The following is a 23,990-nucleotide window of genomic DNA, read 5'->3' on the forward strand; positions in this document are numbered from 1 at the left end:
CCCAAATCTAGCAGCGCTGAAAAACACTGCTCCGGCTGAAAGAGGTTGGGGGCCGCTATACACAAGCTAGGTTCTTGACAGAGGTGGACCCAACTAGCAAGGAACCGTCTAATATGTATACAAGGCTTAAATGACAGTAGAATGTTGTGACTCCAGGACCGGCGTTAGGTTTCACTCCCCCCTTAGCGAAACCGGATTTTGGTGCGGGGCAGTGCTTTTCAGCGCTGCTAGATTTGGGAGCAGCCAGCACCGCCATAGACTGTAATGGGAATCAGTCTATAGCGGTGCTCAGTGAGTAACGTCGGCTCCGTCAGAAGACGGAGCCGAAGTTGCTTAAAGAACAGAATACTTTGGCCTCCAGCGATCGCTGGAAGCCGAATTATTTCATTCCCCCACTATCCATGGCGACTTGGAGGGGGAATAGTAATTAAAACGGCCCGGACTTGTGCAGGATCAGCCGTATAACAGATGTATCCTGTGCCCAAGTCTACCGGTGCCGATTTCAAATGTACTCATTTTGGTGCCCCCCCCCCATCCTCTTTATGCGTGTACACACATATGCATGAACACACACAGGCCTATATATAGCACCAACAATTTGCAACGCTTGTTATAGCTGTGGTGCGTCCCTCCCCAAAAAATGCCCTCAGATTCAGTATAGGTAGGTAGCCAGGTATAGGTGCCCTCAGTATAGGATCTCATGTGTAGGTGCCCTCAGTGTAGGTATCCAAGCATAGGTAGTATAGTTGCCACAGTAAAGGTAGCTAGTATAGTAGCCCTCAGTATAGGTAGTATAGTTGCCCTATTATAGGTAGCTAGTATAGTTGCCCCCAGTGTAAGTAGCATAGTTGTCCCCATATAGGTAGCATAGCTGCCCCCAGTGTAGGTAGCATAGTTGTCCCACGTGTAGTAGCATAGTTGTCCCCAGTGTAGTAGCATAGTTGTCCCCAGTGTGGTAGCATAGCTGCCTCCAGTGTAGGTGGTATGCCCCCAGTCAATCCACCCCCTTCTGCGGCAGCGGGCCAGGCAGAGACTGACTCACCTGACTTCCACGCTCCAGCATCGACGTCACTCTTCTCTCCCCGCCTCCGCTCCATCTGTAGTTAGAGCAGGGCTACAAGAAAATGGCCGCCAATCGTCCACATTTGTGGACATCGGCGACCATGTTCTTGTAGTCCTGCTCTAATTACAGATGGAGAGGACCCAGGGAGAAACAGCGGGGCGGTAAGGGTCGACAGGGCGCATGCGCCCTTGAGAGCTGGTGCCCTGAGCGACCGCTCCGGTCGCTCATATCAAAGGCCGGCCCTGTGTGACTCCATTCCTGACTAGCAGGGCTGTGGAGTCGGTCCAAAAATCCTCCGACTCCTCAGTTTAGGATTCCACCGACTCCTCGACTCCGATTCCAGAGGCGTAGCTAGGGTTTTCAGCGCCCGGGGACAAAGACTATTAATGCGCCCCCTAAGGTGAAGGGTCGTGACCAAATGTGGGCGTGGTTATGGGTACTCCACATTTGGTCACGCCCCTTCAAATGTACATGGAGGTTAGCAGGCTCACGCTCACCCACCCTCCCTCAGTATGTACCTTCCAGCATGTTCCAAGACAAATTCAGCAATCATGAGCCCCCCCCCCCCCCCCCCATCAAGACAAATTCCGCAATCATGAGCAAACATGAGGCCCCCAACAAGACAAATTTAGCAATCTTGAGGCCCCCAACAAGACAAATTCAGCAATCATGAGGCCCCTAACAAGACAAATTCAGCAATCATGAGGCCCCTAACAAGACAAATTCAGCGATCTTGAGGCCCCCAACAAATCATAAGGCCCCCAACAAGACAAATTCAGTAACCATGAGGCCCCCAACAAGACAAATTCAGCAGTCATGAGGCACATAAATAGACAGCATTTCACATAAATAGGCAGAATGTCCCCTTAATATGGTAGACACCTCTCACCTGGCAGCAGTTCCCCAAAATACACTCAATCTGACAGCAGTGCTTGCCCAAAAATAGGTAGCCCCAGGTCTATAGGTGTCCCCAGAATAGGTGGCCAGCAGTATAGATGTCCCCAGAACAGGCAGCCAGGGGTAGAGATGTCCACAGAACAGGTAGCCAGGGGTATATGTGCCCAGTATATGTAGGCAGGGGTATGTGCCCCCAGTATATGTAGCCAGAGGTATATGTGCCCAGTATATGTAGCCAGGGGTATAAATGCCCAGTATATGTAGCCAGGGGTATATGTACCCAGTATATGTAGTTAGGGATATATGTAGGCAGGGGTATATGTGCCCAGAGTAGGTAGCCAGGGGTATATGTGCCCAGAGTAGGTAGCCAGGGGTATATGCCCAGTATATGTAGTTAGGGGTATATGTGCCCAGTATATGTAGGCAGGGGTATATGTGCCCAGAGTAGGTAGCCAGGGGTATATGTGCCCAGAGTAGGTAGCCAGGGGTATATGTGCCCAGAGTAGGTAGCCAGGGGTATATATGCCCAGTATATGTAGTTAGGGGTATATGTGCCCAATATATGTAGGCAGGGGTATATGTGCCCAATATATGTAGCCAGGGGTATATGTGCCCAGAGTAGGTAGCCAGGGGTATATGTGCCCAGAGTAGGTAGCCAGGGGTATATGTGCCCAGAGTAGGTAGCCAGGGGTATATGTGCCCAGAGTAGGTAGCCAGGGGTATATGTGCCCAGAGTAGGTAGCCAGGGGTATATGTGCCCAGAGTAGGTAGCCAGGGGTATATGCCCAGTATATGTAGTTAGGGGTATATGTGCCCAGAGTAGGTAGCCAGGGGTATATGTGCCCAGAGTAGGTAGCCAGGGGTATATGTGCCCAGAGTAGGTAGCCAGGGGTATATGTGCCCAGAGTAGGTAGCCAGGGGTATATGCCCAGTATATGTAGGCAGGGGTATATGTGCCCAGAGTAGGTAGCCAGGGGTAGATGTGCCCAGAGTAGGTAGCCAGGGGTATATGCCCAGTATATGTAGGCAGGGGTATATGTGCCCAGAGTAGGTAGCCAGGGGTATATGTGCCCAGAGTAGGTAGCCAGGGGTATATGCCCAGTATATGTAGGCAGAGGTATATGTGCCCAGAGTAGGTAGCCAGGGGTATATGTGCCCAGAGTAGGTAGCCAGGGGTATATGCCCAGTATATATAGGCAGGGGTATATGTGCCCAGAGTAGGTAGCCAGGGGTATATGTGCCCAGAGTAGGTAGCCAGGGGTATATGTGCCCAGAGTAGGTAGCCAGGGGTATATGCCCAGTATATGTAGGCAGGGGTATATGTGCCCAGAGTAGGTAGCCAGGGGTATATGTGCCCAGAGTAGGTAGCCAGGGGTATATGTGCCCAGAGTAGGTAGCCAGGGGTATATGTGCACAGAGTAGGTAGCCAGGTCAGGTGTCCTCCTCCCCAGCAGGAGGGGAGCAGCGCAGAGAAGAGCTGCTCTCCCTTCCTCGCTCTCCCCTCCAATGTCTGGGTGGCTCAGGCTGGCAGCGGCGGGCGGAACTTACCTCCGTCTCGTCGCAGCGCCAGATGGATCTGACACTACTGCTGCGCACCCGAACTTCCGGCCGGCGCTGGAGCGAGACGGAGGTGAGTTCCGCCCGCCGCTGCCAGGCCAGCCACCCGGAGGACATTGGAGGGGACAGCGAGGGAGGGAGAGCACCTAAGGTGAGGGAAGGAGGGGGGAGATGGCCCCCCTTCCCCACCGTCCGCACAGCTCTCCCTCTTCTCTGCGCTGGCCCCCTTCCCCTCCGCCGCAAAAAAAACAACCCGCAGCTCAGCCAGGCTGAGGGCGCCCTCGGGGTCCAGGCGCCCCGGGGCACTTGTCCTACCCCGACCCACCACCCCCCCCCCCCCCCCCTAGCTCCGCGCCTGTCCGACTCCTCTAAATTGCATATTACAATTTTGTTGATTAAAAGTATGTAACATGAAATTCGTCTCTTAACTGCCAACGCTTAGGAATTTTACAAGACAACTGAAGTGAGAAGGATATGTAGACTACTATATTTATTCCCTTTAGACTAAAACTAGTCCTTGGTAAGAGTACTTGTAAAAGGTACAAACCGGAACAAAGAACATCTATCAGGCCCTAGGCAATGTAAGTGTGGGTACATGTAAGAATGATATGCAGGTACTCTGCAGGGGAATGAGGATATTGTAAACAGACACCTCTGTGTTCAATGTGCACAGCATTCTCAGTGGATTCCCTGCAGCTCTGTGGGGAGTGCATATGTAGAGTATATTACTACTGTGTAACAAAGTAAACCTGAGACAGATGAAATTAAAGTTTTATACATACCTGGGGCTTCCTCCAGCCCCCTTCAGGATAATCAGTCCCTCGTTGTCCTCCTCCACCACCTGGATCTTCTGCTATGAGTCCAGGTACTTGAGCCAGTCGGGCGTAGTGCGCATGCACACACTCCGCCGCCAGGAGCATACTACACCTGTGCAGCACTATTGCGCAGGTGCAGAATGTTCCTGGCTGTGGGAGCGGCATGCGGCCGGACAGCGATGACTGGCTGAATTACCAGGACTCATAGCAGAAGATCCGGGTGGTGGAGGACAGCGAGGGACTGATTAGCCTGAAGGGGGCTGGAATAAGCCCCAGGTATGTATAAAACTTTACTTTTCATCCGTCTCAGTTACCCTTTAATTTGTAGTCACCAAACCAAATTTTAACAACATATCAAATTATTTGATTTCATCAGCAAAGGGAGTGCATACATTTGCATAAAGCAGCATCAATGCAGAATTATTTCCATCTCGTTGACCATCTCTTAGTGACACAGCTACACATCAGGCTTTATTCTTACAGCATAGATGTTATTTAGTATATATAAGAGATTCCTGTGTACACATCATATATACAGTCACAATCAGATATGTATATCTGACCTTAAAAATACGGGGACTGCTTTATTGAAGCAGCACAAGTAACTCATTTTGATTGGTTTATTTCATTTTTGTGGACTAAGCACAGCTATTACTGTATATATACTGTATATATACATTATTTTTAATGACTATCATCTGAGAAATAAAACATTTTATCATATTTTCTATTTTAATTACAGTTACAAATTCATTAGGAGTCGGAGTCGGTGCATTTTTTCCCGACTCCGACTCTAGGCACCCAAAATTGCCCGACTCCACGACTCAGACTCCGACTCCACAGCCCTGCTGACTAGGCATGTGTAGCAAATCAGGTAACTTCAGCGCACGTCATTTAGGCCCAGTTTGGTTGCCATCATAGCAGCAATCCTATGATACACACCCTGCATAAGTGAAATTTGGGGATCCAGCGATCGCTAGACCCCGAATTACACCTCCCTCCGAGTTTAGCGGCAGCCGAAAGAGCCATCATTCTACTCGGCCTGCGCCCAACTCTGCGGCGCTATTTTATAGGCAGAAACCAGGAGGGTGGCACACTTCTTTGGGCTAGAGAATTGTTTGTTTTGTGAAGTCAGAGCTGCTCTCTGTACGTAGAAGTCCCAAAATATTCCCAGAAAAGGACGTACCAGATAATATTAGAATCCTATATCTGTAGAAAACCTCTAATGAATAACATGTAACTGTTTCAGGTGTAAAGAAACGTGGAGAAGATCAGACGAAACCTGTTGTTCCTGTTTTCCCGAGTTTACGGTATGAATGGTCTATTACTTTTTAGTGAAAAAGTACACTTGGCTATATCGCATGTGTTCTCTTAGTGCTGTTATCTCCCTAACCCAGGGGTCAGGAACCTTTTTGGTTGAGAGAGCCATAAATGCAGCATATTTTAAAATGCAATTCTGTGAGAGTCATACAATATGTTTTAAACTGGGACAGTAGGGCTCACTTCCCTGTTGCCATGGTGATGTGTATACAGTTGATCCGGCAGGCAGCGGAAGTGTCAGATACGTCTTCAGCTTCTCTTGGGTTTCAGCAACATCTGCATTTTCCCCCGAGAGCCAGACAGGAGAAATACCGACTAACAGCTTGTACAATTAGCTAACTGACTTGGGGGTTGATTCACTTTGTAGGACGAGATCCCCGCAAGTGACAGGCAGCCTGTTGGGCCAATTAAAGTGAGGGAATCTCATTCTACAAGTCACTGGACCTGACAGGGTCCTGAGTGGGACAATTGGAGCAGCTGTTAGTTTTGGGGTAGCGTGAGTAAGTTAGTAGTGCATGCTACAGCAGTAGCATGCACTACTTCGAAAATGTTACTTGTGCTGCCAGACTAAGCTGCGCTGCTTCAGCAGTGTAGCTGACTGAATCAACTCCTACTGATTTGTCTGTGAGCCAGATGTAGCCATCAAAAGAGCCACATCTGGCTCCCGAGCCATAGGTTCCCTACCCCTGCCTTAACCTAACCTATTGGTTCTAGGTTATCTCACTACTTACAGTCAGGGCTGTGGAGTTGGTCCAAAAATCCACCGACTCCGACTCCTCAGTTTAGGATTCCACCGACTCCTTGACGCCGACTCCTCTAATTTGCATATTACAATTTTGTTGATTAAAGTATGTAACATGAAATTCGTCTCTTAACTGCCAACGCTTAGGAATTTTACAAGACAACTGAAGTGAGAAGGATATGTAGACTACTATATTTATTCCCTTTAGACTAAAACTAGTCCTTGGTAAGAGTACTTGTAAAAGATACAAATCGGAACAAAGACCATCTATCAGGCCCTAGGCAATGTAAGTGTGGGTACATGTAAGAATGATGTGCAGGTACTCTGCAGGGGAATGAGGAGATTGTAAACAGACAACACCTCTGTGTTCAATGTGCACAGCATTCTCAGTGGATTCCCTGCAGCTCTGTGGGGAGTGCATATGTAGAGTATATTACTACTGTGTAACAAAGTAAACCTGAGACAGATGAAATTAAAGTTTTATACATACCTGGGGCTTCCTCCAGCCCCCTTCAGGATAATCAGTCCCTCGTTGTCCTCCTCCACCACCTGGATCTTCTGCTATGAGTCCAGGTACTTGAGCCAGTCGGGCGTAGTGCGCATGCACACACTCCGCCGCCAGGAGCATACTACACCTGTGCAGCACTATTGCGCAGGTGCAGAATGTTCCTGGCTGTGGGAGCGGCATGCGGCTGGACAGCGCTGACTGGATGAATTACCAGGACTCATAGCAGAAGATCCGGGTGGTAGAGGACAGCGAGGGACTGATTAGCCTGAAGGGGGCTGGAGGAAGCCCCAGGTATGTATAAAACTTTACTTTTCATCCGTCTCAGTTACCCTTTAATTTGTAGTCACCAAACCAAATTTTAACAACATATCAAATTATTTGATTTCATCAGCAAAGGGAGTGCATACATTTGCATAAATCAGCATCAATGCAGAATTATTTCCATCTCGTTGACCATCTCGATTAGTGACACAGCTACACATCAGGCTTTATTCTTACAGCATAGATGTTATTTAGTGTATATATAAGAGATTCCTGTGTACAAATCATATATACAGTCACAATCAGATATGTATATCTGACCTTAAAAATACGGGGACTGCTTTATTGAAGCAGCACAAGTAACTCATTTTGATTGGTTTATTTCATTTTTGTGGACTGAGCACAGCTATTACTGTGTGTATAAATTATTTTTAATGACTATTATCTGAGAATTAGAACATTTTATCATATTTTCTATTTTAATTACAGTTACAAATTCATTAGGAGTCAGAGTCGGTGCATTTTTTCCCGACTCTGACTCCAGGCACCCAAAATTGCCCGACTCCACGACTCCGACTCCACAGCCCTGCTTACAGTAAGCTACATACACTCAGGCTAAATATTGCCTGAAACAAACTTCCATGGTCTCTTTGGGATCTCCAATCAGTGTTTTATTATTTTATTATTTATTGGAGTTCTAGGGCACAAACATTTCACAGTGCTGGACAATAAATAAGTTTACAGAAAATAATGGGGTGACGGGCAACACAATGCAGTAAGATATGCAATGCCAGATCATGCACTGGAGTAGTAGTCCCAGTAATTCAGTGTCATGTTATTCTGTGTGCTGGATGCATAATCAAGTATGGTACACTAGGAGGGAGGGCCTGCCAAAGGCTTTATTTACAGATGAGCTGCTTGGGTCTCTGTTGAGCTAAGTAGAGGGAATAAAGCGGCTTCAACGGTAAGTACAGTAATGGTCAGCTGAGTTGTATCCAACTAAACAGGATGCTGAAGCTGAGGACACCAGTTTAGGAAGCAGATTATTGTGTAATGCTAGACTTTCATCTGAAAGGATAACAAAGAATTATTTTGGGGTAGCAAATATCCAGCATGTGTACAGGGGCGTAACTAGAAATCAATGCCCCCACCCGGGCAAATTTGGATAGGGCTCCCTCTCCTTCTGAACAGGTAAACTGAGAACCAATGTTATTCAATTGGCCAGTGCACAAATTGAATGTGTTTTTACACATGCAGATAAAAACAGACAGCAGTGAAGCACTGCATGCATTTTTTTTCTATCAATTACATTGGCTTCTGTGATAAAATGTGCATGTTTTCACAAAATACAGACACACATGGTGGGAAGCAAACCGAAAAACGAGTGTAGTCCCAGCCGTAGCTTATTACACTTACTCTGTCCTTTTCTGATAGAGAAGAACTGGCTCTGCAGACTTCTCCCGCATCACTACAGTACACAGCACATGGGGAAGTTTAGAGAGGTTGGGGGCTGGTGGTTGTACACAAGAGTCTGCACACTGAATACGAACTGTCTAGAAATCTTTGTCTGCAAAACTTTGTATGATTCCTTATTAGTGGCTGAGCAGACGCAGTCATTAGAACAATTGTTTAGCGAGCAGTAAGCTTTTTCTCTGCTTTTTCTGCCCAGACTCCTCAAGCATCACTACAGTACACAGCACTTGGGGAGGAGTAGAGAGGTTGGGGGTAGAGCAGCACTGAATAGGCACTGTAGGCAAACATTTGTATGATTCCTTATCAGTGGCTGAGCAGATGCAGTCATTAGAACAATTGTGCAGAGAGCAGAAAGTTTTTTGTTTTTTTTTCTCTCTGTGCCCTTAGTTGTCAAACTCTCAAGACAGGGAAAAGAAACTTCTCCACCCATGGGGGCCCCCTGTAGCCTCTGGGCCCCCTGCAGCTGCATCACTTGCAGGGTCTATTGTTATGCCCCTAGTTAGTTTTATAATTTAATCGCTTTTTCACAGGTTGCTGCTTTCGTCTTTTGTGATTTTTAGTTTTTTTTTTTTTTTTGGAGAGGATTTCATTTTTCAGCATGACCTGACACCTGCTCACAGTGCCAAAACCACTGTTAAATGGTTTACTGACCATGGTATTACTGTGCATAATTGGCCTGCCAACTCTCCTGACCTGAACCCCATAGAGAATCTGTGGGATATTGTGAAGAGAAAGTTGAGAGATGCAAGACCCAACACTCTGGATGAGCTTAAAGAGACTCCGTAACAAAAATTGCATCCTGTTTTTTTATCATCCTACAAGTTCCAAAAGCTATTCTAATGTGTTCTGGCTTACTGCAGCACGTTCTACTATCACCATCTCTGTAATAAATCAACTTATCTCTCTCTTGTCAGACTTGTCAGGCCTGTGTCTGGAAGGCTGCCAAGTTCTTCAGTGTTGTGGTTCTGTGATGCATCTCCCCCCTCCAGGCCCCTCTCTGCACACTGCCTGTGTATTATTTAGATTAGGGCAGCTTCTCTCTTCTCTCTTATCTTTTACAAGCTGGATAAATCCTCCTCTAAGCTGGCTGGGCTTTCACATACTGAGGAATTACATACAGGCAGAGCTGTCTGCACTCTGCAGGAAGAAACAGCCTTACACTTCAGTGGAAGATAGCTGCAGGGGGAAAGAAACACACAAATGATCTCTTGAGATGCAAAAGGAAGGGTGTATACAGCCTGCTTGTGTATGAATGTATTTTCTATGTGTAGACATACTGTACATCAATCTACTTCCTGTTTTGGTGGCCATTTTGTTTGTTTATAAACAAACTTTTTAAAACTGTCTTTAACCACTTTTAATGCTGCGAGGAGCGGCGAAATTGTGACAGAGGGTAATAGGAGATGTCCCCTAACGCACTGGTATGTTTACTTTTGTGCGATTTTAACAATACAGATTCTCTTTAAGGCCGCTATCGAAGCATCCTGGGCCTCCATAACACCTGAGCAGTGCCACAGGCTGATTGCCTCCATGCCACGCCGCATTGAAGCAGTCATTTCTGCAAAAGGATTCCCGACCAAGTATTGAGTGCATAACTGAACATAATTATTTGAAGGTTGACTTTTTTTGTTTTAAAAATACTTTTCTTTTATTGGTCGGATGAAATATGCTAATTTTTTGAGTTAAGAAATTTGGGTTTTCATGAGCTGTATGCCAAAATCGTCAATAAGAAAAACAATAAAAGGCTTGAACTACCGTATTTTTCGGACTACAAGACACACTTTTTCTCCCCTAAAAGTGAGGGGAGAAAGTCCCTGCGTCTTATAGTCCGAATGTGTGCCCAGGTGTCCCCCACAGGCAGATGCAGGACATAGCAGAAGCCCTCACCTTTCCAGCCGCGGGCTCAGAGTCCTGCATTCTGCTTCCGTATGTTGTCCAGCTTGAGCTTGAGGTGAATCGGGCTCCAAGGTTCTCTGGCTCATTAACTACTTCCACGTGGATTATGAGCGGCACTCGGGCTTCCTGGACGCCCTGTGTTCGCTCTTTAGGTGGCAGTGCAAAACACATCCGCAGCGGCTCCAGCTCCACCACCGCTGCCATGGTTTAATTGCCGCCGAGACTGATGCCTGTTACAGCACCACGTGGGCAGCTCAATCGGATGGCCCACATGGCTCCAGCAGCGACTCCAGCATCATTACTGCTGAGGATTCCCCCGCCGGGACCCCGACCGATGCCAGCTCCTCCACCATTGAGATGGATTTGCCCCTGAGACCACAACCGATATCTGTGACCCAGGCGCACCACGTGGGTAGCTCCAGCGCATGGCCCACATGGCTCACCGTCGCAGATGATTGATTCCCCCCGGCAGGACCCGGACCGATGCCTGTTAGCTGGCGCACTATGTGGGCAGCTCCAGAGGATGGCCCACGTGGCTTCAACAGCAGCTCCAGCTTCTCCACTGCTATGAAGGATTCCCCTTGCCGAGACCCGGACCGGTGTTCCTGTGAAGCTGCCTCTCACTCAGACGGATCACAAGGGCAACTCCAGCTGATCTCCTGAAGTGGATCCTTTGCTCGTTGTCAGACCTGGCTCTACCACCGCAGCCGAGACCCTGGGCATATGGAGTCCCGTACTGATCTTACTGCAGGCTTCTTCCATCTCTGCCCGGACCAGCAGCACACAACACGCAGCAGCCCTGTCACTGCCGGTAAATGTACTGTAGCTCAAGTGTAGGTTGTGGGGTTAGTGTAGGTTGTGGGGTCAGTGTAACTTAGTGTAGGTTGTGGGGTCAGTGTAGGTTGTGGGGTCAGTGTAGCTTAGTGTAGGTTGTGGGGGTCAGTGTGGCTTAGTGTAGACTGTGTGGACAGTGTAGGTTGTGGGGTCAGTGTAGCTTATTGTAGGGGTCAGTGTAGCTTAGTGTAGGTTGTGGGGACAGTGTAGGTTGTGGGGTTAGTGTAGGTTGTGGGGTCAGTGTAGCTTAGTGTAGGTTGTGGGGTCAGTGTAGGTTGTGGGGTTAGTGTAGCTTAGTGTAGGTTGTGGGGTCAGTGTAGCTTAGTGTAGGTTGTGGGGGTCAGTGTAGCTTAGTGTAGGTTGTGGGGGTCAGTGTAGCTTAGTGTAGGTTGTGGGGGTCAGTGTAGCTTAGTGTAGGTTGTGGGGGTCAGTGTAGCTTAGTGTAGGTTGTGGGGGTCAGTGTAGCTTAGTGTAGGTTGTGGGGGTCAGTGTAGCTTAGTGTAGGTTGTGGGGGTCAGTGTAGCTTAGTGTAGGTTGTGAGGGTCAGTGTAGCTTAGTGTAGGTTGTGGGGTCAGTGTAGGTTGTGGGGGTCAGTGTAGCTTAGAGTAGGTTGTGGGGGTCAGTGTAGCTTAGTGTAGGCTGTGGGGACAGTGTAAGTTGTGGGGTCAGTTTATCTTAGTGTAGCTAGTGGGGCAGCAGGGGTTAGTTTAGCTGGGCAGTGTAGTTTAGATAGAGACAGCTTGGGGGGGGGGGGGGGGGGGGGGAGACCAAAAGACGCCCCTGCACTAAAGACGCACCAGGTTACATATTTTTTTTTTTCCCATGGTTTTTGTCCTCTGAAACTAGGTGCGTCTTATAGTCCGAAAAATACGGTACTTCAGTTGTGTGTAATGAATCTAAAATATATGAAAGTCTAATGTTTATCAGTACATTACAGAAAATAATGAACTTTATCACAATATGCTAATTTTTTGAGAAGATCCTGTATGGTTATAGCGCTATGCAATATGTTGGTACTTTGCACATAAAAAATAACAATGATATTCAGTCCTTGGCCTTAGAAAAACTGGCAGTTCAAATTCTCTGCTACTGTCTTTGATGAGGGAGTAAACTTCAATCTAAAATTGTGCTTGTGTGTGCATCTGTCATTTGAGGGTGAAGTCAGAGGCTGCTGTCATAGCATTCCAATATGATGCTTTGCAGCTCATGTCCTGACTATAGTATCACAGCTGTCTCACTATGATGATGTCTGAGATTTCGGTGCATGGGACTAGGAATGATCAATGAGCGCTTTTGCTGAGCGGTTAGTTTTTTCACTTCCTGACGTTAGTCAGGAAGTGGACTCTTGTACCCGGAAATTAATAAATACAATGTATTTATTCATAAAAGCGCTTGGGAAATCGCTATTCAAAGTGCTTTTTCAAGCGCTTTCAGTGTTTTCCCCAGGCTCTTTTAGCTGGGTGCTCCACCCGGCTAGTTTTGGTGAGCACCCGGCTGTCATCGGCTCACCTTCTCGTATGCTGTCAGCAGAGTTGCAAACAAAAGCACCGGCCATGCATTCTCTTATCTCGCCCCACCCGGCTTCTTTTTCATGCCACCCGGCTGGAGAAAATTTCCTGGGGAGAACACTGACTTTGCGATTTCCCTATACCTTCCATTGAGCCAAAACGCTGAGAAAATGGTACAGGCAGCGCGTTTGCAATTTCCAAGAAATCTAAATGCTCACATGTGAACACTCTCATAGGAAAACATTGCGCAATCTCTTTTAGGGCGACTTCTAAAATCAACAGTGCATTAAAAAAATTTTTTAAAAAAATGGAAGCGCTCATAGTGTGAACGAGCTCTAGAAGTCCGATATTTTTTTTTTTTTTTTTTTTTTTTTGAGAAGTGATAACTGGGACAGGGGTTAATGATGAGAGGATTGGACAATGCAAAGAGGTATGTAAACTCAACATTGACCTCTGTGCTTACCTTAGGAGGCTTTATCTCTGATTTCCTGACGCATCTCCAGAAACTCCAAACATGAGGATTAGAGATGGTCAGTGAGATGCTAATAATTTCAGATTGCATGCAGTTTTAATGCAAACTGACATTTTGGAACTGGATCAGTCAGGTGTACTTCCTGCAAATGGAATTGCTCAATTGCAAGTTGCATACAATTTGCATGCAAGCTGGAATTCTCATCTCGTTGATTATTTCTGGTAAAGAAGACATACCAGTAAAGCCTCTTTTGCTCGGACTGTTGATAGGCAGTGAAATGCCTCTCAAACTCTCAAAACTGCTCACTGCTGCCTGGTAACTGCTTGCTGAGCACACATTTCAACTATCCGTGGAAAAGAGGCCTTAGTCATCCAGCAAGCCTCAACTGGATGAAGTAAAAATGTCCTGCTATTGAGTGGTAGAATTTGCCAGCATTATCTGGGCCAGCATTATCTGGGTTATATCAGATCACAGTCAGGTTTGCTGAGAAGTTTATTAGTTAGGCCTCTTTTCTATGGACTGTTGAGCTGTGTGCTCAGCAAGCAGTTACCAGGCAGCAACAAGCAGTTACTAGGCAGCAGTGAGCAGTTGTGAGAGTTTGAGAGGCTTTTCACTGCCTATCAAGAGTCTGTGGAAAAGAGGCCATAGTGGCTGTGTGATTGCACTTGCATTTTTGCATTTAAAACAAATGCTAATTTATTAACCTTGCAGCAGACCCCACTATGTTTCCATAGGACCCACGGAAATGCTGCAATCTGTTACCATACAGTAGCACACAAAGTATCCAGTCCACTTGGGCTAAATCACTTGTAATATTCCCTCTGGAGATCAGAGTCTATATTGCTTTGATATTCTAAAATATAATGACAAAACAATAGACAAGTATTTATGTATCTGAACCTTCTAAACTTACACATGCTTTGCAGGGTTCGACCTGACAACCACGAGCATGATGGGAATGAGCTGCAAACCACGCCAGAATTCCGCGCTCATGTGGCCAAAAAACTTGCTTCCATCCTGGACAGGTAATTAAAAGACTCTTAACCACTTTGCATTCCGGGGTTTTTTCCCTGACTATTTTGTCATTTCAGCTGTCACTTTTGATACATCAATAACTTTATTACTTATGCCATCAAAGTGATACACATGTAGTTTTTTTTTTCAGGAGAATCTAGGCTTTCTTTGGGTAATATTTGTTTTCAAGAATTACCGTATTTCGCGCTGTATAAGACGCTCCGGAATATAAGACCCAGGTTTAGAGGGCAAAATCCAGGGAAAAAAAGATATAAACTAAACCTGGTGCGTCCATATTTCAGGAGCGTCTTGTACATGACCTCCCCCAAATGGTGTCCTCCTGTGTCCTGCTGTCTGCCCCCAAGTGTCCTGCTGTCTGCCCCCATGTGTCCTGCTGTCTGCCCCCATGTGCCTGCCCCATGTGCCTGCTGTCTGCCCCCATGTGCCTGCTGTCTGCCCCCATGTGCCTGCTGTCTGCCCCCAGCTGTCTGCCCCCCATGTGTCTGCCCCCAGGTTTCTGTCCCCAGCTGTCTGCCCCCATGTGTCTGCCCCCAGGTTTCTGGCCCCCATGTGTCTGCCCCCAGGTTTCTGGCCCCCATGTGTCTGCCCCCATGTGTCTGCCCCCATGTGTCTGCCCCCAGGTTTCTGGCCCCCATGTGTCTGCCCCCAGGTTTCTGGCCCCCATGTGTCTGCCCCCAGGTTTCTGGCCCCCATGTGTCTGCCCCCAGGTTTCTGTCCCCCATGTGTCTGCCCCCATGTGTCTGCCCCCAGGCTTCTGTCCCCCATGTGTCTGCCCCCAGGTTTCTGTCCCCCATGTGTCTGCCCCCAGGTTTCTGTCCCCCATGTGTCTGCCCCCAGATTTCTGTCCCCATGTGTCTGCCCCCCGTGTTTCTGCCCCCCGTGTGTGATGGCCGGGTCCCCCCTGCTTGCCCCCCTCCTCGTGTCCCCCTGTGTGTTCTCGCCGGGTCCCCCTCTAATTGAGAAGCGGCAGCTGCTTACCTCCTCCATCTTGCCCGCGGCGATTGAAGACATCCGGCTTCTGTCGGGCGGCTTCCTCTAGTGCCGGCTTGTAATGACGCGTCATCGATGACGCCTCATTACAAGCCGGGTATCCCACAAGCCGGGTATCCCACAGGAGCCGGATGTCTTCAATCGCCGCGGGCAAGATGGAGGAGGTAAGCAGCTGCCGCTTCTCAATTAGGGGGGCCCGAGCGCACACATTGGGGACACGAGGAGGGGGGCATGCAAGGAGGGGGAGGAGAGGCCACAGCAGGACGCACAGGCTGGGAATCCCTGACGGCGGGTCGCGGTTCGTATCGACGGGCGTTCGTAAGTCGGGGATTCCCTGCCTTTGCCGTATAAGACGCAGGGACTTTTTCTCCCCATTTTTTGGGGAGAAAAAGTGCGTCTTATACGGCGAAAAGTACGGTATTTAATTTTATAAGCATTTTATAGAGGGGAAAAAAAAGGCGTAAGTGCAGAAAATACACATTTTTTCATATTTTACACTTCACGAATTTCACATGACAAGTACCACAGTTAAAAAACATCTCAAAATATGCTACTTGTTTTTCCCCGGTTAAATTGATACCCTGCGTGCCATATTTAATCACTAGTTGGGAATGTGGCGTACCATTATTGCCCGCTTGTATGTTCGTAGCAATTGGATCTGATCGCTATGGTGCACAGTTTGGGGACCCCCTGCTGTACAGATACATTGCTAGGCAACAGCACAGCGATGCATACTGTATGTACAGAGTAGGGTCGCGTCCGATCGCTACCGGCGGCAGCTATTACAGGTATCCACTAATCTTGGGGCTAAGTTTAGGTGACACAAGGGGTTATTTAGTTAGGTAGGAGTTAATATTTTACTTGGAGGGGAGAGAAGTATTTTTTTTATTTAATGGGGACACTGTCACTTTAATATGTTCCCCCCCCCCCCCCCCCCTTGTTTTCATGAATGAGTGCTTCTATTAGCAGTACTTATTCACTGTTTTTATATAGTATTTGCAGAGAATGATGTTCCTGACAGCTCATGGCAGGTTCCATGTTTGTCTGTCTCCTATGAAGCCAATTGTGATGTAATGTCCTCCCTGCTTCCTGATGATTCGACTCACAAAAAAGACAACACTACTGTGCAGTGAATATTAATTAGCCATGTGGCTAGGTACAATAGCGGACTCATGCAGTATACTCTGCCCGGAGATTTTTCAGTGCTGTGAGCTGGACTGCGTTACAAGCTGTTGTAACATGAGCCTGTAACTTCTCACTAGCAGCCGAGGGGAGGACCCAAGGTGGGAAGAAGCAGCACCAGAATGCTTTGCAGTATGGTATTCGGCCTCTTAAGAGCTTGGGAATAACAGCCTTGCTGTTCAGCACACATCAAAAGTAAGAGAGATTTTTAACTTCAGTATTGCCTTTTTGGCTTCCTTCTAAACTGTTTAACACAGGAGAATAGAGGTTTAAATTAGCTTTTGCAGCCTGACAGTTACTCTTTAAATAAATACATATGCACGAGTGGGACTGATGGGGGCACGCACGTACATGCGCGGGGGCGCTTAGCAGGCTTTTAACTGCAGGATGTGAATTTCACGTCCTGTAATGCACAGGAGGGCCAATTAGGACGTGAAATTCACTTCCTGAAATCTTAAGGGGTTAAAGCAAATCTGTAATATCAACCTTGGCAACAGCCAGCTATTGCACTCAAGTGCAAAAACTAAAGTCCTCACTCCTCAATGGAGTCCTAGACTGACAAGTCCCGATATTAATCAGAACTATCTTTCATTAGAAGTTCTTCCAGAACTTTAACAGCAAAAGTGTCCCATCAATCTTGTATGAGTGCAGTAGCTGGCCGTTGCCAAGGTTGGATTGCATGTGTATGGGCTAGAACCCTGAAAGTTTTACTGTGATCTGGGACAGTCGAGGATTGGCATGGGGGGGGGGGTGCTGCTGCTGGGACTGACTGTCCGTCATCACTGTTGCCTAAACCATCATTGTTTGTCCTGTTTATGTGCCAATCTCTGGCATTTTGTAGGTTATGCTCAGGAAAGTCCATTTTACAAACTGTAATTTCCTAGGAATAAAATAAGAAAGAAAAATACTTAGCGAAGTAGAGGGAAGCCTCTGGATGCTTCTGAGGCTTCCCACGTCCTCTTCAACCCCGCTGCTGCCTGACTCTTTTACTCTTTGTGGCCACGCTTCCCTCTATGCACTAGCAGGGCCGTACTGCACAGGCACAAGTACTGCCTCTTCTACACAGTGGCACAAAGCCCTTCGTACACAAGCCGCTTCCATGTGCATACCTGCACAGGGAAGGGAACACAGTCACAAGAACATATCCACATATCCTACAAGCTCTTGTCAATATGTTGAAAGGAGCACTACATGAAACAGTGGGTTCCTGGATGGATTTATTTTTTGTTGGGTGCGGGGCATGGTTACAGGTTCACTTTAAAAAGCCCTTCCTCTCCATAGTCCCACTTGAGTACCCCATCTCCCTTCAGCTGCTTCAGGTTTTTCATGTTTTTTGGGAAGTGGGGGTGGATGTAGTGTTGATTAGGAGAAGTGAAGAGGGCCTGCCTAGCTATACTCCTTTAGCATACAGGACACCACCGCTTTAACCTCTTGCCGACCGCGTCACGCCGATGGGCGTGGCCGCGGCGGCAGCCCCAGGTCCGCTTAATGCCGATTGGCGTAAAGTCCTGGGGCTCTGTTTTGCAGGAGATTGCGCGCACGCTGCGCGTGCATCACCTGCTTGGGGGGCGGAGGCTATTGCCGCTCGGGAGACTGTTAGACGGCGTGATCGCCGTCTGTTTACATGGTGCAGCGCTGTGATCAGCAGCAGCGCTGCACCGGGGACAGCCGTGTGATACGGCTGTCCCCCTGGGGGACAAGAGAGCGATCGGCTCTCATAGGCAGAAGCCTATGACAGCCGATCGCTGTTATTGGCTGGCTGAGGGGAGGGACGGAAGGGGTTTAAAGAAACATTTTTAAAAAAAAAAAAAAAACAGAACAATAATATTTATTATAAAAAAATAAACATGGGGGAGCGATCAGACCCCACCAACAGAGAGCTCTGTTGGTGGGGAGAAAAGGGGGGGGGGGATCACTTGTGTGCTGTGTTGTGCGGCCCTGCAGCTTAGCCTTAAAGCTGCAGTGGCCAATTTTACTAAAAATAGCCTGGTCACTAGGGGGGTTTAGCCCTGCAGTCCTCAAGAGGTTAAGAGAAGAGACAGACCAGCAGCAGTGTGAATCATGTAATCGTACAACGCAACATTACAATGAATATATTTGGGGAAGTGGGTGTGTTGAGCAGAGCAATGTTGCTGAAAACTTGGAAGGTGGAGAGGGCCTTTGCTATATTGTATCGCCCAGATCTTTGCAGGGCTGTGGAGTTGGTACAAAAATCATCCGACTCCAACTCCTGACTCCGACTCCTCCAGTTTATGAAACCTCAGACTCCAGGTACCCAAAATTGCTTTGACTCCAACTCCGACTTCACAGTCCTGGATCTTTGTTATGTCGGTTTTATTATTTTTGTTCCTATGTTTTTCAGCTGTATTAAAGAAATTCCAAGAAGCAGCAAATTTAAAGAGCTCGAAGTAGAATCTGGATCCGAGGATGAAGGTAATGTATAAAAACAAATGATCATCTGCTATATTACCATTTATTAAATGGAAATAAATATATATCTCCTACATCGCTGTCACATTAAGTATTTAATTTTAAAATCTAACAAAACTAACAGGTTTTGGACTAGTCTTTCTACTCATGAAAGGGGTTTCTTTATTTTTAAAACCACTTACTGAATGGCAGTTGCTCAGCCCAGCTACCAAAACAGTGTGTAAATGAGTAGGCAGGCTTGCTGGCATCTTTGTATGCATGTTTCCCAGGGATTACTTTTGTAAAGAATTAAGAAAATATTAAGCTTCCTCATTAGGAGATGGACTAGTCTAAAACCTGTCAAATGTTACTGCCCCCTGTAAGCAACAGCAACACAGGAAAAAAATAATTTATGGTGCATTTTGCTCTAGGAGAAATGTACTACTTAAAGTATTTCTGACATTTTTGTAGGTTGATGACTGGGCCTGCCATCTCAATGACATACACAGATGTGAAGGCGAGAGCTACATGGTAGCAGTCAATTAATCAGTCTTTGTTTGGGCTTTCTAATAAGGGTTCCTGCCCCCAATTGTTATCGCTAAAGGGGCCCATACATCAGACGATGTATGGGAAGATCAACTAAGAGATGGATCTCTCTCAGATCAAATCTGATCGGAGAGAGATCTGTTGCCTGCCCATACCCCACAGGCCGATTCCCGATCAATTTTTATGCAGAAATTGATCTGGAATCGGCCTTATGATGCCGCCTCACTGGCCTGATGCTGTCCCACATAATGGCAAAAATGCCCCAATCTCTTCCCCACCCCGTGCCCAGTGCGCTATAACCTGTCCTCACCGCTGCTAGCCTTGGGCTCCTCTGTCCATACACACGCCGCACGTGGTTGCTGGAGTAACGTGGGTATGTGTGACGTCACACGTGCCCGCACAGGAGTCAGCATCGGGGGTTTTTTGTTTTTTTTCAAAAATATTTTATTTCAATTTTTCCAGCATTTTTATACAGAAAAAACTACAGTGGTTGGCTCTCAGAGACCAACCGTTCCACGCAGGGAACACAGTCGAACATATTCTGGTTATATAGAGACAGCCACTGTATGCTCATTTATGGTTGTTGATAGACCTTAGAGGAAGGCCTTCCCATCCCCCCTTCCCCCCTCCTTAAACCCTTAGCTTCATACGACCCCCCTTCCCCCTCTCCCATCCCCTTCTCTCTTGGTGCGAATTTTTCAAGCTGCAGAAAACTTAAAGCATTCCTGGATCCTAAAGTAGAATAAAATAAAGTAAAGGTCTACATAGAACATTAAGCATTTTCATGTTGGGCTATTTTGCTGAAACCTGTCATTCTCAGCATTTTCTTGCTGTGACCGGGAGGCATGGCTTGGTTCTCCTGGTTTAAATTCCAAGTTTCCTAGAGTTCCTCCTATCTGCTCTAGCAGATACCATTTGGTCCAAACAAAAGATCCCATAAGCAGATTAATTTCAGGTTGCGTAAAGGTTCTCTGGATGTATTTCTTCCAAACTTTAAAGAAACCTTTAGTCCTTTTGTCTTTTGCTTGAAATGTGTGCAGTTTTTCAATCAAGAAGAGTTGTGCTAGTTCCTTTTTTAGCAATGAGATGGAGGGATGTTGTGGAGTTATCCAGACTTGGAAGATAACTCTTCTAGCTGCTGCTAGGATGATATGATATAGTGCAGATGGTTTGGTGTTGCCGCCGGGCAGAACTACTGCGCATGCGCAGTACAGCCCGGCGGACGTCCGATGACGTCAGAGCGCCGGCGTGGGACGCAGAAGTACAAGGACTTGGAGCGCAGAAGAGCCCGACCTGGCAGCCGGCCTGGCCAGGTCGGGTCGGCCACCGGAGACCACCGGGAGCCTGCGGAGCGGCGGCGAGGGCACCTCCTGCCTGCCACGGGCTGGAGGAAGCCCCAGGTAAGTGGAAATTGATTTTTATTTTTCCCCACCCTCCCTGAACCTTCCCTTTAACCCAATCTTGGACATGTCTCATTAAGGCTGACAGGTTGTATCTCCGCAGGTTTGGTAGGTTTAGACCACCCAAATCTTTAGGAAGTTGCAATTTTGTTAGTGCTATCCTGGGCTTTTTTCCTCTCCAGATGAATTTTTTGAACGCTATCTCAATGAGTTTGACATCCTTATGGCGCAAGAGGAGCGGGATTGTCTGCAGGGGGTACAGGAGTCTCCCCATCGTGGACATTTTTATAAGAGCTACTCTACCTGCTATTCCCAGGGGCAGTGTGTTCCATTTTTCTAGTTGTGCTATAATTTGGCTAAAAAGCTGGGTATAGTTTAGGGTATAGAGTTGGGTGGGATCCCTTGGTATCTTGATTCCCAGATATTTGATGTAGGTGGTGGATAGTTTTACCCCTAGCCCTGCCCAGGTTTGCACATTTGCTCGTTTAGATAGTGGCATGAGTTCGCATTTTTCTTTGTTTATTTTGAGGCCTGATAATCTCTCAAACTCTTGAAGAATCTGAAAGACCTGGGACATCTGTGAACGAGGGTCCCTTAAGAACAACAGTAGGTCATCTGCGAAAATTGCCTGTTGTACCTGCACTTCTTCTATTTTGATGCCAGCTATATGTGCACGTAAGGTCATTGCCAAGGGCTCTAGGGCAATATTAAATAATAAGGGGGATAATGGGCATCCTTGTCTTACGCCTTTCTGTATTAAAAAAGGGGCTGATATAAATCCTGCGGTTGCTATGCATGCTTTTGGTTCTTTGTACATTGCTCTAATTGCATTCATAAAAGTACCCTTAAAGCCCATATTGTCCATAACCCCCTGCAGCCAATCCCACTCCACGTTGTCAAAGGCCTTCTCGGCATCTAACATCAAAATTGCTGATGATTTGAAGGTATCTGGGTAGGCTCGGGCATGTTCCAACAAGGTCAGAACTCTTCGTATATTAGTGACTCCAGATCTCCCTCTCATGAAACCTACTTGGCTTTCGTGTATTAAGTCGGGCAATACGCAGGACAACCTGTCAGCCAAAATTTTAGACAGTATTTTAATGTCTTGGTTTAGCAGTGAAATAGGTCTATATGCCCCTACTTCACTCAAGTCTTTTCCTTCTTTTGGTAGGAGTTTTATGTACGCCATGTTCCCCGTTTCGGGGTAACTAGACTCAGTTAAGATTTTGTTACATACTTTTGTGAGAGGTTCACCTATTTCCAGCTGAAGGATCTTGAAAAATTCGGCTGTTAAGCCGTCTGGTCCTGGCGTTTTCTGATTTGAAAGGTTTTTTATAGCCTCTTTGACTTCCTGTGTGGTTATAGTTCTATTTAAATCTTCAATTTGTTCCGGGGTCAATCTGCACAGCGGCAATTCTGCCACTGCATTTGCTATGTTAGAAGGGTTAGTTAATTTTGATTTGTAGAAATCCGCGAAGTGGTCCCGGAACAATTTATTTATGTCTGCTCTGTCGCTATGCTTCGGGGGTTTTGATGGGTTCGTCACTCATCCCAATATCGCTTGACCTTGCCGCCACACACCTGACCGACCATGACCCGACATCTTGCAGCATGTCTGACCGATTAAAGGAATACTATCGATACCCAAGTGTTCTAAAATGACAGTGTGCAAATAATGTCTAAGTAGCTGTGTAAACATTTTCCTACTTTTCATGTTAAATATTAGAGGCAAAAACTGTAATTTATTGAGGGTAGGTTTTAGCTATATTGGGACAAATCAATTGCAGAAGGGGTGTCTGCTTCAATGCACAGCCAGAGTTGCATATCAGACTACAGAAAGCAAATATCAAACATATCAAACTCTGAAAGCAAAAACAGTATGAAAAAGCTGTGAGAATTAGTTACATTTCCTCTGCTCTCTTCAGACAGGTCAGTCAGAAACACAGGACACAGGAGCTGCAGCTGTTGGGAGCTCTCTCTCTCTCTGTCACACACAGAACTACACATAGAGTTAACTGATCAAGTGTGAGGGGAATTTCCCCTCTCCTCATGGCTCAGTCTGCGGTCAGTTTTGGCATCAGTAAAGTGTGAAAGTATTTTGCTAACAGTAAACAAAGAAGTTGCTACTAAAATGTATACACCAGTACTTAGCAGCACTTCCCAAACAATTCCTGTGTCAATTGAAAAAAATATGTGAATCGATAGTATTCCTTTAATGCAACCAATTTCAGCCCGAAATTGGTCACAACGTTGGACGGGCATGCACTTCTAATAATCGGATGGTCGATCGGCCACCAAGTCGCCTGATGTATGGCTATGTGTTTAGCAGGTATTAGGCAACTTTAAATACTTTATGCAGTTTAAAAAGAATGCAGTTAAAAAACAATTAACTTCACTTATCACAGTAAATCTACTGTGTAAAAATAAAAAAAAACGAAATTTATCCGTTTAACTAACAAAATTGGCAATTGCCTTTTGAAACAAGCCCACTGAAGGGTGCCTTCCAGTATATAACCCTTTTCATATAAATCTAGCCATGTCATTAAACATATCAGTCATGTATGTAAAATTATTCATGTGCTACACTAATTACTGTATTTAGCTTCTAAGTATGCATCAACAGTGAGATATGAAAGCACATTCAGTTCTGCAAGCAGACAGTACTTGCGCTAGTTGGCACAATTCATGCTGTTAAACAAATTTAGTAGTTTACCAAAGCATTAAGTCCATGATCTAAAAGTGAAGTTTGAGTCTTGTCACAAATATTTCAGAACAGATCACCTGATGTTGTTGGTAATTAAATGTGAAGAGAAAAAAAATCATTGGAAAAAATTCCATATAATCCCTTTTGAACATGAAGGTAGTATCAGTGGCAAGGTAGAACCATGTGACAGAATTCCAGAAATACTCAAAACCTATCCTAGCAGCTGTCTAAAACTCAGTATTACTGTGCTTCGTATAATATATTTCTAACCCATTATGTATGCAATTCTGTCATACAAACAGAACACAGATACATGGAGAGGTATTATTGTAAACTATTTGTTATTGTTCAGTGCTGATCTTTCCTGGTTGTGGCTAA

At 46.4% G+C, this 23,990-nt stretch overlaps 1 protein-coding gene across 1 annotated transcript in view; it reads left to right on the forward strand.

Moving 5' to 3' along the window:
• The window catches only part of C1H12orf43 (chromosome 1 C12orf43 homolog), a 30,693-nt gene that overhangs the window by 1,324 nt on the left and 5,379 nt on the right, over positions 1-23,990 (forward strand). Inside the window, exons 2-4 of the mRNA XM_068238654.1 lie at positions 5,582-5,642; positions 14,273-14,371; positions 18,916-18,986. Of these exons, the coding sequence (XP_068094755.1) occupies positions 5,582-5,642; positions 14,273-14,371; positions 18,916-18,986 (231 nt within the window). The remainder of the gene's footprint in view (positions 1-5,581; positions 5,643-14,272; positions 14,372-18,915; positions 18,987-23,990) is intronic.

The sequence above is a fragment of the Hyperolius riggenbachi genome, chromosome 1 (genome assembly GCF_040937935.1).
Source record: "Hyperolius riggenbachi isolate aHypRig1 chromosome 1, aHypRig1.pri, whole genome shotgun sequence".
Classification (NCBI taxonomy): Eukaryota; Metazoa; Chordata; class Amphibia; order Anura; family Hyperoliidae; genus Hyperolius; species Hyperolius riggenbachi.